At 38.6% G+C, this 14,729-nt stretch overlaps 1 protein-coding gene across 4 annotated transcripts in view; it reads left to right on the top strand.

The window, feature by feature from the left end:
• zfyve9a (zinc finger, FYVE domain containing 9a) overlaps window positions 1-14,729 on the top strand; it is a 73,736-nt gene that overhangs the window by 29,788 nt on the left and 29,219 nt on the right. For 2 of the 4 annotated variants that reach the window (XR_015478398.1, XM_087240658.1), the window contains exons 2-9: window positions 2,760-2,857; window positions 3,882-3,989; window positions 5,611-7,088; window positions 10,157-10,256; window positions 11,921-12,097; window positions 12,420-12,583; window positions 12,691-12,799; window positions 13,062-13,184. Coding sequence is in view for 2 of the 4 variants with exons in the window: in XM_087240658.1 (XP_087096784.1) it covers window positions 3,920-3,989; window positions 5,611-7,088; window positions 10,157-10,256; window positions 11,921-12,097; window positions 12,420-12,583; window positions 12,691-12,799; window positions 13,062-13,184 (2,221 nt within the window). In the remaining 2 variants the exon portion in view is untranslated. Of the gene's footprint in view, window positions 1-2,759; window positions 2,858-3,881; window positions 3,990-5,610; window positions 7,089-10,156; window positions 10,257-11,920; window positions 12,098-12,419; window positions 12,584-12,690; window positions 12,821-13,061; window positions 13,185-14,729 lie in introns of all 4 variants that reach the window. The other 2 variants (XR_015478397.1, XM_087240657.1) reach the window with 1 other exon arrangement.

The raw sequence follows: 14,729 nt of genomic DNA, 5'->3' as shown, positions 1-14,729 counted from the left end.
TGAAACAAATGATGCGGAAGTAGTAAAAATAAGCGAATTTTGACAGCGGTCAAGCCAGTCACTAGTTCAGAAGGAACGGTCATTCCAGCCGCCAAGGTATTTCGACGGTCGCTTATACACTGCTAATTATGGTAGAGCCCTAAACAGCAAGCTGACAGGTAAAAAGACGAGGCCACTCGCTACAGTGAAACTGCTGTCATGGAAAATTAAATGGATGTTTCTGGCTGGTAGAAGATGAACAAACAATCCAACCCAAAACTTGCAAAATCAGCCAGATCAGAACTCTGCATCTCGGCCTGTAGCCGCAGGAAAGGGTGTTCAGTGCTGCTGGACGCACCATAAGAGCAGGACTGCGCTAAAGCCAGTGGATTTAATAATGCTCCTCCACAAACACACATAGCCTAATCTTGGCGAGTAAAGGGTTTTTAAATTATAAATAAATATTAATTAAACCATATCATAATTTTGTCAGAGTATACAGGCTAATGTTGGCATTATTCTTTTAATATTCAGCTTCACCGTCGCCTTAAAGCCAGATTGTGAGGAGAACTGGAGAAACAAATCTTGCAGAGCCTTTATCTTAATTTCATATTCCCAAAATACCCTTCATCATTTAGAGTTTAATTTGATTTGTTTAGCAGATTTCTTTTCATTGGTGTGTTAGCCAATTTAAAGGCTAAGTGCATGTACCTAGACCTATTTAGAGTGCTGAGATGTTACGATGTTACAGAAGACCTATTTTATTTCTTTGTTCCAACTTCCAAGTGGCCTATAGTCTACGTTTGTAATGAATAAATGATGTTAAAACATATAAATGACTCATTCTTGAAAAAATGCATTAGAGCTGTGTACATGAGCACATTTTAATAATGTCGGGCTGTAAACGGGTTCGGGCTTTATAAAGCTGTCAATCAAAATGTACCTGTCGGACTCGGGACCTATCGTGCCTAATTTTTATGGCCCGATTACAGCTCTCTGCATTCCCGCTGCTTTACCGCGGGAGCCGGCCAGATTTCTTATGCTGCGTTCACACCAGAAGCGGAACGCGCGTCAAGCGCGAGTGATTTACATGTTAAGTCAATGCAAACGCGCGAATAGACATCCTGCGGCGCGATGCGTGCAAGCTTGCTCTTGTGGGGGCTTGATTGTGATGTAGAACCTGTTGATGGTCTCCCGGGGGAAATCCTCCAGGCGACAACGACAACAAGTCATCAAACTGGGCTTGGCTCAGTCAAAAGAACCATTGAAAGCCTCCGTGATCCAGGTTCAGTTTCTGGAGGAATTTATGAGCTCACAGAGCTGGATGCATATAATCAGAATATATAGTCAGATATAGAATATATAATCAGAAAACTCTTTTAGAAAATTGACATGGGGTCCTGGGGTCTATATATGGTAATTAAAGCAAGAGATAGAATAGGTTTTTGCATAGTATCTGGAAGCTGAACATTAAGCGCTAATACTTCAAAGGAGTTAAACATATTCAATTCTCTTATTAACATTAAGAAAATTACTAAACATTGATGCAACCACGACCAGTTTGACGAGCCCCATATTTATATAAGAATCCAGGAGGAGTTGCTTCATTTAAGCTAATATAGTCATTTTGTTTCAGCCAGGTTTCATTGAGACAGAGTGCATTAAGATTGTTATCGGTTATTATTTAATTTATGATAAGTGCTTTAGGTGCAAGTGACCTGATGTTAAAGAGACCGAGCTTTACTGAATTTGTATTTCTACTTTTTACTGGTTTTTCTGGTTTGATTCTTAATAGATTATTTCTGGAGCACACAGTACGTTTATTTCATGATCTAACAATACGGGGAACAGACACAGTCTCTAAGGGGTTAGCCAGATATGCATTACTGATGTTTGAATGGGACGAACAAGAGTCTATATGGCTATAATGGGAATTTTGATAATTTTTACTTACTAGTCAGATGGAGCGAAGTAATCTGGAGATGTTGTCCGACAGGAGTTCAGCTCCAGCTCGACTGGGGTGCAGGCCGTCAGCATGGAAATGCCTAGGACGCTCCCAGAAAAGATTCCAGTTATTAGCAAAGAGCAATTTCTGTTCTTTACACCATGTTAAAATCCATTCATTCAGAGCAAAAAGTCTTCTGAACCTTTAATTTCCTCGGCGGTAGGTAGGAAGTGGCCCAGAAATGATGATCTGCCTGGCGGGCGAGGTGCGTCGAACTGTCTTGATCAGGCTTCTGAAGTCTTTCTTCAGGATCTCCATCTGCCGGAGCCCAGTGTCGTTCGTCCCCATGTGGAGGACGATGGCTGGCCGAGCTGCGTCCTTGGTGCGCTGGGCCTGAACATAGAAACACGCAGGGTTGAGGTAGAGGGAGTGATGTGGTTGTATCTTCCACTTACTTTAGATGATGAGGTGGCCTTATCGCTGGGTACAACAAGCATAATAAACTATACTCATAATAAAAATAATAATAACAACTTTATACAACTGCAATTTTCATGAATAAACAGAAAAAAGCACATCGAGATGAAGAAGTCATGGAGGCTGTGGTTTTTATATTTATTTAGAAAATAATAATTTTTGTAAGATTTTGCAAATGGATTTGCTATTTAAACAATGTGGCACAAAACGTGAAAATTACTGTTGCGTTGATCTGAAAATAGCAATTAATCGCAAGGACCCAAGGGTTCAGTTGAGCATGAGACAGAATCAGATACAACCAGAAGAATGCAAGCAAGCACAGTTTGTCATAAGTAAATCTTATTCTGTTCTATTCCAGGTTTGGGTTTCAAATGTGTGTGAGACTGGATGAAACAAGGCCTCTATTAGGAGCCTTTGTGCAGATATACCAACAAATACTCGAGGACCTCTGGGCAGGTGAGAATAATTATTTATGTGTTTTTCTTTAAAACTTCGATAGCCTAAATACAAATCAGACAGCTTGGTTTATTTAAACTTGTCACAATTATCCGTATGAAAGCAGTGATGTTGTAATTCTTTTATAAAAAGATTATTATTCTGTGATTAAAAAAAGTCTGTATGCTGTAATATATCCTACTAAATGTTTAAAGTAACGCCTAAAAAACTAAATATGATTTTAAGTCATACTTTAATTGCTGGATTATAATATTATAATCAAAGGAAACGCACACTATCTACTATCTATGATTGTTTATTGAACATCAAGGCTAAACAACTGAAGTTAAAACACACATTGCCTAAAACAAACAGTCATTTTATAACCTGATACTGAAAAACTATGTTTAAAAACACTATAATATTTACTATAAATTACTATAGCATTTTTACATAGTTTTTCATCCGTGATAAAAAACAAAATCTCCATCGATAACGATTACAGGCGGCGAAACAGCAAGATTTTAGAGGTGTTTACCTTCAGATGTCTTATTTGAGCCCTCCTTTTACTGCAGCCGCCTGCTCTCGTCTACATTGCAGGCAAGGCTAAGCAGATCTCGAATGAGCGTTTTTTTTTTTTTTTTTTTTTTTTTGAGAGGTGCGCGTCAGCCACGGTCAAATGACTCCACACTCTGTAGGGAAAGTAAAAGAAAAAATCTACTTGGAAAATTAGATTAATTACAAGTTCTGAATGTTGATTTTGATTACTTTTCGAATATTTATCCAAGACTACTATAATTAAATAAGTGCAAAAGTTCTCAATCTTAAAATAGATGATTTAAAAATAAACATAATTGAATATTAAAGACATGCTAATTTATAAAGCCAGATAACAAATAATGAACCAGTCTTTACTTTATACAGAGACAAAATATTTTACTGCTAGTCTGTGGAAGATTTCTTTTAGAACTTGTTAATACTGTATTCCTGTGCAATGGAAAAAAATTGTATTTGTGTGCTTATGAAAAAGACGACTTTCTTTAAGGTTCACACGACGCTTGGCAGGGTGGAGTTTCATGACCCATGGAGAATTACTTCCAGGCTGAGGCCTTTAACCTGGATAAGGTGCTGGATGAGTTTGAACAGAACGAAGGTAAGAGAGTACTACAAACTTTATAGGGGACATATTATGCCCATTTTGACAAGAGGTAATATAATTCCCTGATGTCCCTAGTGTGTATGTGAAGTTTTAGCTCAAAATACTCCACAAATAATTCTTAGAACTCTTCAAAACTGTCCATTTCATTAATGAGATTGAATTCACAGCCCTCTTTTCAAAAGGGGGCAGAGAGACAAATGCCTATGCCTCAACATAGCAGCAGATTCGGAAAAGGACTATAGTTATCTCTGAAAATGTCAAAAGAAGTGCTCTAAAGTTGGTAGCCTATAAAGATTATAGTGTTCATTTATGCATCCTAAAACTGAATTACAATCAAAGCCTTTCTGCAAACTATTGAGTGTGATTAGAAAAATACATAATTTGCCATTAGAGGCAATATTCACACACTGTTGCCAAAAAATCATTTATAAAAGGATTTTTTGCATAATAGGTCCCTGTTTAAAAACATTCTTAAAAATAAATGCAGGAACTCTGACAGTCAGAGATGTTCTAAGGCTGTAAAAGTATACTGTTAGACATTTCTAAAGATATCCTGGCTCAGCATATTTACTTATCTTCAGATTATCCACATTGGTGAATTAGAGTACTATGGGCCAAATGTAACACAGGGTAACACAGGTGCTGATAGAACAAATGTTTGGCACTGTCGCTCAAGTCGAGCTTTGCACAGTTCAGCTAGCGCTAGCAGGTAACTGAGCTGGTGGCACGAGTCTGTAGTGTAAATGGGGTCAATCGAATTAGCATGGCCCCTTAGGACTTCTGCCTCTCCCTGATTTTCCTGAACACTGTTTAATTGGTGTCACACAGTCAAGCACATGTAATTTACAAGGTTAGGGTGCTTTTAAGTTATTGCAAGATATTGCAATTAGTGTTATTTTGATCATGGTTCTTAGTTATGCGGACAACAGTTCCTGGTGCACAGCCCTATAAAATTGACTCTGTGAAATGTATTGATTGCTATTGTCCCAGATGCCACAACAAACGCTGAAAGCCACACAGACTTGCCTCACACACACACACGGCCACTCTCTTAGTGTCGCCACTGAACAGTTGAACAAATGTATACCCCCTCTCCGACACTAATCTTGACAGATTAATGGGGATGAAAGGAAACATGAAACTATTAAATGGCCTCAGAAGAAAGGCAAATAGGGAGTGTGTGTGTGTGTGTGTGTGTGTGTGTGTGTGTGTGTGTGTGTGTGTGTGTGTGTGTGTGTGTGTGTGTGTGTGTGTGTGTGTGTGTGTGTGTGTGTGTGTGTGTGGGTGGGTGGGTGGGTGGGTGTGTGTGTGTGTGTGTGAGTGTGTGAGTGTGTGAGTGAGTGAGTGAGTGTGTGAGTGTGTGAGTGTGTGAGTGTGTGTGAGAGAGAGAGAGAGAGAGAGAGATATCACACTTGAATGTATGTAAGGATATGGGAATGCCTGCCCACATTCCTAACCATTCATGTGTCAGTTTGACAGATGGATCCCAAGGGGATGACTAGATCGACCCACTTCCTTAGCATTTTCCAATTTAGCCTGACCTCGTTTCTCAAATTTTACTCTGTTTGTTTCAGTCTTTTCAAAAAGCTAATGAGCTTTCTTCTTATCCTTTCAGATGAAACGGACACACCAATTCTCTCGGATGCCAAGTGGACTCAGATTCTGGCCCCTCCATCACACCTCCTTTCCCTGAATCCGGCACTAACCCACTCTGACCTCAGCCCAAGGGACAGCCCTATCAGCTTCAAGCCCCTTCTGGACACCCAGACATCAGATGGGCCCTCTTTGGTTGAGGTCACCAGGTTAAATGGGAAACAGGGACTGGGACAACAGCAAGAGGGCAAGAGTGAAGAACGGCCAGCAGATGTTTACAGTCCACCTCTGCCTCAGCCAAACATTGGCAAGCTAGTGAGCACTGACGGGCAGTTGGCAGACTTACCGTCCTTCAACAGTGGGGTGTTGGAAAATGGTTATCCAGCCAGTCCTGATCATACCGTCCAGTCTGATATCATTAGATTCAATGATGATGAGACAAATCAACCAGTCATAGACAAGAAGTGTCTCAAGGACACAGGTCCCTGTGAGCTTAAATTGGAGCAGAATGGTCATATAAGTGATGCTGGTCGAGATTTTATCTCTACAGAGGAAGAATCTGAGGATAAGCCATCGATTTTGAAGAATGGTGTTAAAATGGAGACAAGTAAGGATGAAAGTGTTTCACCCTCTTGTAAGGTCGGAATAAGGGACAACAGTAATGGATTATGTCCAGAAGGAAGTTCTTCCCATAAAGGAGTATTGCACAAATCTGTAAATGGTGGCGGAGAATTGGATTGTGGGAGGGAGAATGATGAGGGTGCCTTTCAAAATGGTGTAATGGTTGAAAATGAAAATACAGAAAAAGACAACTCTGCATCAAATCAGGAAGAGAAAGAGAAAATGCTAAAGACTGACCACAAGGGAATGCATAAGGAATCATTAGAGGGAGAGAGATGCCTGTCTGATGGTCTTGTAGAGGACCTTGATGGAGATGCACAGAATCAGCTGGCAGTTTCTTCAAAAGAGGACTCTGTGACAGAGGAAAAAGAAATAGAGGAGAGCAAGCAAGAGACTTGTGATCCAGTTCGACAACTGGAATCCGGCAGAACAGGCAAACTTAACAACAGTCGGCTGCAGCCTGTCAGCATTCCCTATGGTGGGGCCCGTCCAAAACAGCCTGTCAATCTAAAGCTGCAGATTCCCCAGCCTCTCTCCAACCAAGTCCAGAACGAATTTGGCACAAACAGCAAAAACAAGAACATGGAGCCTCAAAGTAGAACAGGAGGCCTTGACGCATCTTCTGAAGCTACTGAGTCTGGAGTTGTTCAGATAAATGGAGAGCATGGAAATGGTTCTTCAGGCTTAATCATCCCATCTGAGAGTCCAGACAATGACCTTCAAGCAGGCCAGCAAGGAGCTTTTTCTAAGAAGCCCTTGAGCTCCTTGGGGGAAGTGGCTCCAGTTTGGGTTCCTGACTCTCAAGCACCCATTTGCATGAAGTGCGAGGTCAAGTTCACTTTTACTAAAAGAAGGCACCATTGTCGGGCTTGTGGCAAGGTAAAGTCTCTAGTTCATTATTCAATGGTGTTTCTTTAAGGCAAGTTTATTCAGACATCTAACCCAAGTATTTAATTAACAGGCTCTAACTTGTTTGTGATACAAACATGTTATCTGAAGTTTGACAGCTTTTTTAGGAGTGGTGTGTTGATGTTTTTCCCAATCAGCCTTATTAGACTTTTTACTTTGCCAAGTAAGCATTAAAATACTGGTGTTGCAGCATACTTGAAAACCACTTATTACACTTTAATAACTGCATAGCAGTTCAGTGGCTATAGGCCACACAGCACCCTTGTATTGTGAGGTGAGTTTTGTATAAGTAAGCGCCACTCACATTTTCTTCACAAATTGAAAATCTATTTAATATTGGCTACGATCGAATGCCTTCTCCAACTCCACAAAACACATGTGGACTGGTTGGGCATACTCCCATGTACCCTCGAGCACCCTGGTGAGGGTATAGAGCTGGTACAGTGTACCACAGCGCGGATGAAAACCGCATTGTTCCTCCTGGATCCTTGGTTCAACCATTCTCTGAATCCTCCTCTCCAGTACCCTGGCATAGACTTTCCCCAGGAAGCTGAGGAGTGTGATCCCCCTATAGTTGGAGCACACCCTCCGGTCCCCCTTCTTAAAATGGGACCCACCACCCCAGTTGCCTAGTCCAGAGGTACTGTCCCTGCCCTCCATGCTATGTTGTAAAGACGTGTCAGCCATGACAGCCCCACAACATCCAGAGACCTAAGATACACAGGGAGAATCTCATTTACCCCCATGGCTTTGCCACTGCGGGGCTTGCAAACTACCTCAGTGACCTCAGCTTGGGTGATGGGTGAGTCCACCCCTGCATCCCAAGTCTCTGCTTCCTCAATGAAAGACATGTCGGTGGAGTTAAGGAGATCCTCAAAGTATTCCTTCCACCGCCCGACCACATCCCCAGTCGAGGTCAACAGCTCCCCACTTCTGCTGTAAACAGCATCGATGTGGGGGCCGATAGACCGATAGTCTTCCTCCATGGTCTGTTTTGTAAACTAATTAAGATAGCAGGTCAATGGTTTATTTTAATAATTTAGCCTGACATGTAAACTACTCCAAAGTATTTTAAATGTTTCTTAAAATATAATATCTTGTGTTCAATATAAAAACGTTTTTGGCCCATGCCTTGATTTAGCAAAATCTTGATTAATTGAACATTTCAACTCTATTATGAACAATCAATAATTATTTTTGTTAATTTCAGTGCTTTTCATATTAAAAGTGGAAAATAAGCAGCATCTCTTCTAAATTAAATAAACGGCACCTGCCTTGCGTGTAGCCGTGCGTTGATTTTGTTGATCTGCATTTACACTTACTAAATGCTGGATGGCAGTGGGTTTTTATGTTCTTCTGTGTCGAGTTTCTTTCCAGGGGTTTGTTTTTTGTGAACATTATTTTAGTGTATGAGAAGCTAAAACTCACTTTTTCAGAGGCTGTAACAGGGTGACGTGCAACAACTTTTGATTATTTTTGATTAATCGGACAGTATTTTTAAATATTATTAAAATTGTTTGGAAATGAAATATACAAAATCTAAATTTGTTTAGAACTCAAAATTGTAACAAAAAAAAACAACTTTTAAATCTTTGAGTAGTTAAAACAGCATATTTTTTTCAACTTCAAAACAGAAATTTTTGTCATCACATTGATGAGACTGGAAGTAGATGAGAAATTCCACAAAAGGTTGTGTAGTCCCGGCATTGTAAAATTACAACATTGACAACAACAAGCTCAAAATCTGATATAATCAAGGCAAACAACAGTACTTAAATATCTGCGAATATAGACATAATACTAATCACAGAAATGAAGACATTGCTGAACAAGATATTCTGCTTCAAGACACATCGTCAATTTGTGCATGATCATGCCAATTTAAAATGCCTATTTACAAAATCTACCCTCTAAAAACACTGCAAGATTGAACAATATGATCTGTTAGTTGTAAAAGTGAGGTCTAAGAAAGAATAAAAAAAAGTGAATACAGCTAAAACTGATACTGGAATTTTCCATTCTTAATCAGTAAACATGTCAGACCCTCAACAGAAAAGAGTGTAAGTTGAGGAACATAAGTCATTAGTTGTGACAACCAAACCGAATACAAAGAGTTTAAGTCAGCTGCTGGAAGACTAACAATGAGAGAGTACAATTTCAAGGAAGTTTTAGCGAGTAATTGTCGGGCAGCTCCAAACCTGTGAAACTGTCAAAATACTTCAGGGAGAAATGTTTTTCAATGCGGCCCTAAAAATATCTACAGTACTGCTCGAATAACACCTTAATTTCCCTTGGTGAAAAACTGCTGCATTGTTGATGACATTTTCACAGATATGGGCTGGATGGAACAACTGAAAACATCAGGCTGAAAATAAAACGTTGCTATGGTTCAAAATAGTTTAATCTGACGGAACTGTTTTAGTTCTGGACCAGGGCTTTTCATCTTTAGATGCTTCAGGCCTCCAGATATGACCATCCATGTAAGGTCTTGAAATCTTGTACAGAAATTATAGTGTAGAATTAATATTATAATTGGGAAAAATGAATTAATAACAATACAATTAAATTCTATTATAAAATGTAGATGCAAATTATGGTTTATGAAATAATTTTTTTAGACTTTTTTTTTTTACTTATTGTAGTTCTGTTTTTTATTTGCTTATCAACTTATTTATTTGAATCAAACCTGTATTTGTATTTATTATGAGTTATTTAATTGAAACATATTTAACCTTCAATCTAATTTATAATTTTAATCTTTAAATCCAATTTCTATTTATGTTTGATTATTGTTTATTTACATTTTTTTGTTAATTTCTACATTTATTTATTTTCCCTCCAAACATTAACACCCCCCACCCCCCCACCTCCCACCCCTAGAATTCCACTGTGGACCCCAACTTGAAAGCCCCCTTTGTTGTATTATTTTTCCTTTTCTGTTGTTTGGTTATTAAGCCACTGTTGATGTTATATCTAATTTTCTGATACAGATTTTTAAACAAAGCAATTTGTATGTTTTTTGATGTGTGTCTGGCCAGGTGTTCTGTGCTGCTTGTTGTAGTCTGAAAAGCAGGCTGATGTACATGGACAGGAAAGAAGCGAGGGTTTGTGTTACCTGCCACTGTGCATTAATAAATGGTGAGTAACATGAAACTCAAGGGAGTGGTCAAACTGTAGGTTAGGTTAAGAGTTTATCTTAAAGTTTTCCAAGCTGTACACTTTTTTTTTTCATGTATTCATAAACTGTATTGTAACTTAAGGGATTTAAACATGTACCGATTGTTTCGTGAGGTCAACTAAAACTTTTGGCTACGTCTAAACTAATCCGGATAAATTTGAAAATGGTGTTTTCTTATAGAAACTCTCCATGTCCATGTTTTTGTTTTCAATTCTTTTCATCATCCACATTAAAATGACTGAAAATGCTTTTGTTCAGTATTGCGCACAGACGTATCACACTTTTATCTACTTCATATCTGACTGCCGTTTATTTACTTTCTGTCTCTTTAATACGTCGCGGCAAATTATTCCAACTGTTGTCTCCCACCACTGAACAATAATTCCCAGTGAACATTCCATGCCCTTTGAAGACAGTACAAACTGACATTTAAGGTTAGAGACACCCTGGAGTACTTTTTTTTTAAATTTTAACAGATTTGTGTGTGTTGAGCATCAGTTATAACAACGTTAGCACCTGTCAGCTTTAAATTAGGTTAAAACTGGATAATTTTGAGCTTTTGTCAGCTAATTTCATTTTCCGGGTTTACAATAATGTTTGGGGCGGGATCAGTATCGTTGACATAGCGCAAATCTGCTAGTGGAATGATGATCTGTCGGTTATTATTATTCATAGCTGAGTTTTCTTATCCTATGAGAAGAGCACTTTTTAGTTATTTAAGAAAACATGTGCTTTCCAAAGGCAAGGCAGACCTGGCGCACTTTGTCTTTTATAAGTTGAGTTCGTTACCATTCAGACAAATCGCCTATATCAATGCTGCCATGTTTGCTTATGTTTTAAATCCTACAGATTATCGCAGGGTTAATGTTTGAAATAGACAAGAAAAGAGACCTGCTGCATTTTTATTCACTGTGTCTGCATTAAGACCCTGGGAAATAAGAAGGAGAGAGTCCTCCTCATTTATAGTGTTTACATGATTATCTTTATAACAATATAACAAATTGTGGTTATGATTATATGAAATTACAAATAACAAATGTAGCAGGACATTATATTACTATTGATTTCTTTGCATTTTAACTTTGTAAACTATAAATTCATGGGTCTCCTCACAGTCTGTGTCTCATTTTATAAGCCAACTAACAACAGTTGGGTTTGATAGCCCTTTAATCTTTAATCTTTAATAAAGCTGTAAAAACAGACAGCATCTAAAACTTTTGCTTTACAACGTCACCCACCATGTTAGTTAAATTGCTCACATGAATACATCACATGACTAAACTGAATCATCATTTTTGATAGCTTACATTTTCACCGTCCACACTGCAACAGGAAAACGGTGTTTTCAAATGTAATCATTTTGGACAGTGTTTTTAAAAGATAGAATTTAATTTTCTAAACATGCTGTCGCAGTGTGGATGAAAGAGAAAAATATACATTTTTAAATGAATTTTTGTTGTTTTTGCTCTTAGGTCAAAGATGTTTTTACATTTTGAGAGACTTAAAGGATGAGAAAGAACAAAATAATTTACTTTCCTGGTAGTTTAAAAAAATATATATATTAGAAAATGACTACCTTATTTAGAGTATTCGAATAACCAGATGCTTTGAACTCACTCATTAGCTCAAACATGGGAAAATACAGGAAGTGGTTGTAACCAGAGCCCAAATCCCAACAACCCGGCAGAATACTGCTCCACTATCCCTCCTCTGCAGCAGGCGCAGGCTTCAGGAGCACTTAGCTCCCCACCACCAACCGTCATGGTGCCTGTCGGTGTCCTCAAACAACCAGGGTCTGAAGGTAAACTTATTTTCAATATTCATGTTTATGTTCTTTGAAGTGAAACAGAATATTGAGTAGGAGGTGGGCATATCATTTCCTTATAGCAAATAAAAGGTTAGAGGGGCGTGGTTATGAATTTTGTGGATGAAACTGTCAAACTGACATCAACAGAGTAGAACCACCAGAACCAAATATTCAGACATTGATTGAAGATTACTGAAACACTTTTTTCAGTGGATTAACACGGATTAATTGTTCACTTTAAGAATATCAGTCTGTACTAGCAAAATAAACATTGTAAATTTAGCTTTAAACCCTCGTCTCTGTAATGCACTTGTAGGTTCTCTTCCTCGAGAGCAAAGGAGAGTTTGGTTTGCGGATGGCATTCTGCCCAATGGGGAAGCTACAGACTCTTCTAAAGCCCCTGCGGCAAACCCCAACCCCTCACAGCCTGTGGCTACATCCCAAAACTCAAACAAATCCTCAGGAGCCAATGCCTCTGAGGTGACACTTTACTTTGTTCTATTTAAGCTCATCTGTAAAATTAGACACTTCATTCAGGCTTGTTTCCATCATTACAATGCTTCATTTGTATGTTTACCCTTCTGCAGGCAGTCCATGGCAGTGGAGCCCTGACTACTAGTCCAGTGGGCAGCTCTTTCAGTCTGATCCCAGAGGACGGACTTCCTCCCATCCTCATCTCCACAGGCGTCAAAGGAGGTACGGGAGGCCACATCACAGGTGCTTGCCCATCCTTCACCATTCACCATTCAGCTTTCTCCACTCCTCCAAAATATGAGTATTGCTGCTTGTTTGTGCATGTCTGTGTGCGTGTTTTTGCTTATGTCTCCACCTCTCATGCTAATAGATGGCTTTCATTGGGTTGGTTACTCATCTAGATTGTGCTGTGAGAGGAAATTGAATAGAGTCTGGCTTGAATCCATTTGTTGCTAGTTAATTTATTGATGTTGTGTGTCTGCAGACTACGCTGTTGAGGAAAGACCTTCTGAGATTGCGCTGATGCAGCAGCTTGAGGAGGGCTGTCCTGATCCTTTGGTTTTTGTCCTCAATGCCAACCTCTTGGCTATGGTCAAACTGGTTAATTGTGAGTGAGACTCGTTTTGCTCAATGTTCTCTCGGGTTCATTTTATATGCTAATGATGTGAATGATTTGCGAAATGTTTGATCATGGGCAATAGTTTTAATAACTAATTTCTAACTAATTAATTGATAAAAAGTGTTATAGGAAATACGATGAAAATATCTTGCTCTCTTAAATCATTTGGGAAATATTTTAAAAAGAAATCACAGGAGAGCTAATAATTTTTACTTCAACTGGTTATCTATGTATTTTGTTATATGATATAAAAATGTTTTAATTAGTTATTTTGATCACAAAGATGAATTTATGTTGCCCCAGTCTTAAGTGTGATCTTGATCTTTTGGATATCATGCTACTATACTGACTTGGAGCTTAAAGCGATAATTTACTTAAACATTAGTATTTTAACTCCTTAATTACTCACCCTTACATCATGGCAAATTTTTACGGAGACCCAGAAGGGACGTGTTGGTGGGGAAAAAATTGGGTGGAGGAAAAAAGCAGTGATAGAAATATGAAATATATATATATATATATATATATATATATATATATATATATATATATATATATATATATATATATATATAATTTTTTTTTTTTTTTTTTTTTTTTTTTAAGATCCCAGATCAGTTTCAGTACACGCCATTTGAAGTCACTTTGTCTATCATCAAACAAGTGAAGAGCAGCAAATGAATCTTATTTTATAACAGGTGTCACTATCAGAATGCACAGATCTAAAAGCATTCAATCACTTTAGAACCCTATACATTTGATGGTCCTCAGAACATTTTCTGCTATGAATATTTAAGCATTTTGTATTTTGGTAAGGAAAGATTTAATCAAGCCAAAGAATTTCCCATGGCTCTCAATAGCCGCATTTACATTGTTGGGCAAGTGTGAGCCAGGGCTTTTATTGTGCCGAGCCAATCACCTGGGAGGTTGAGTAGTGAGGCCGAAATCATGTCGCGTTTCCACTGTCAGGCTAGTAGCTCGCAGCGTGTCACAAAAACGCTGCCCCCAGATCATTCCCAGAATCAAACGTCACACAACTTGCCCAGTTCAGCGGGAATCAGGCAGATAAAGCACACCATTGCATCATCATGAAACGATTAAAATGAAGACGACCGAAACCAACATATGACACGTTAGTGTACAGCATAACATTATATGTCTATACGCACAGGCCTGTGTCTTTACATTCATTATATTTTTTTACTCATCCACCGACTGTTGGCATCGTGCATCGAGTGGTCTCACCACGAGGACCCAGCGCAGTGAGCGCACCCATCCATAATATAAAACCACAGAAATTCTCCGGTAGTAACTCAGTATGAAATGTATTTTTATAACATCCTCGTTTTGATAAACGCTGCCAAACATTCAGCCCAAATGCTCTGGAGAGACCTAAAACATATAAATTTTTCCCTAGTCGATATGACACCTAATAGGTAATTCCCCTTTATTTAAGGATGTTGCATATTATTCGATGATCTTAAGTAAAGTAGTGTTAAGTGTTTCAGGATATTAGAGCAAGTAATAAAATAT

Source organism: Danio rerio, chromosome 2 (assembly GCF_052040795.2).
Source record: "Danio rerio strain M-AB ecotype USA chromosome 2, GRCz13ab, whole genome shotgun sequence".
Classification (NCBI taxonomy): Eukaryota; Metazoa; Chordata; class Actinopteri; order Cypriniformes; family Danionidae; genus Danio; species Danio rerio.
This window is presented reverse-complemented; position numbering and strand designations above follow the sequence as displayed.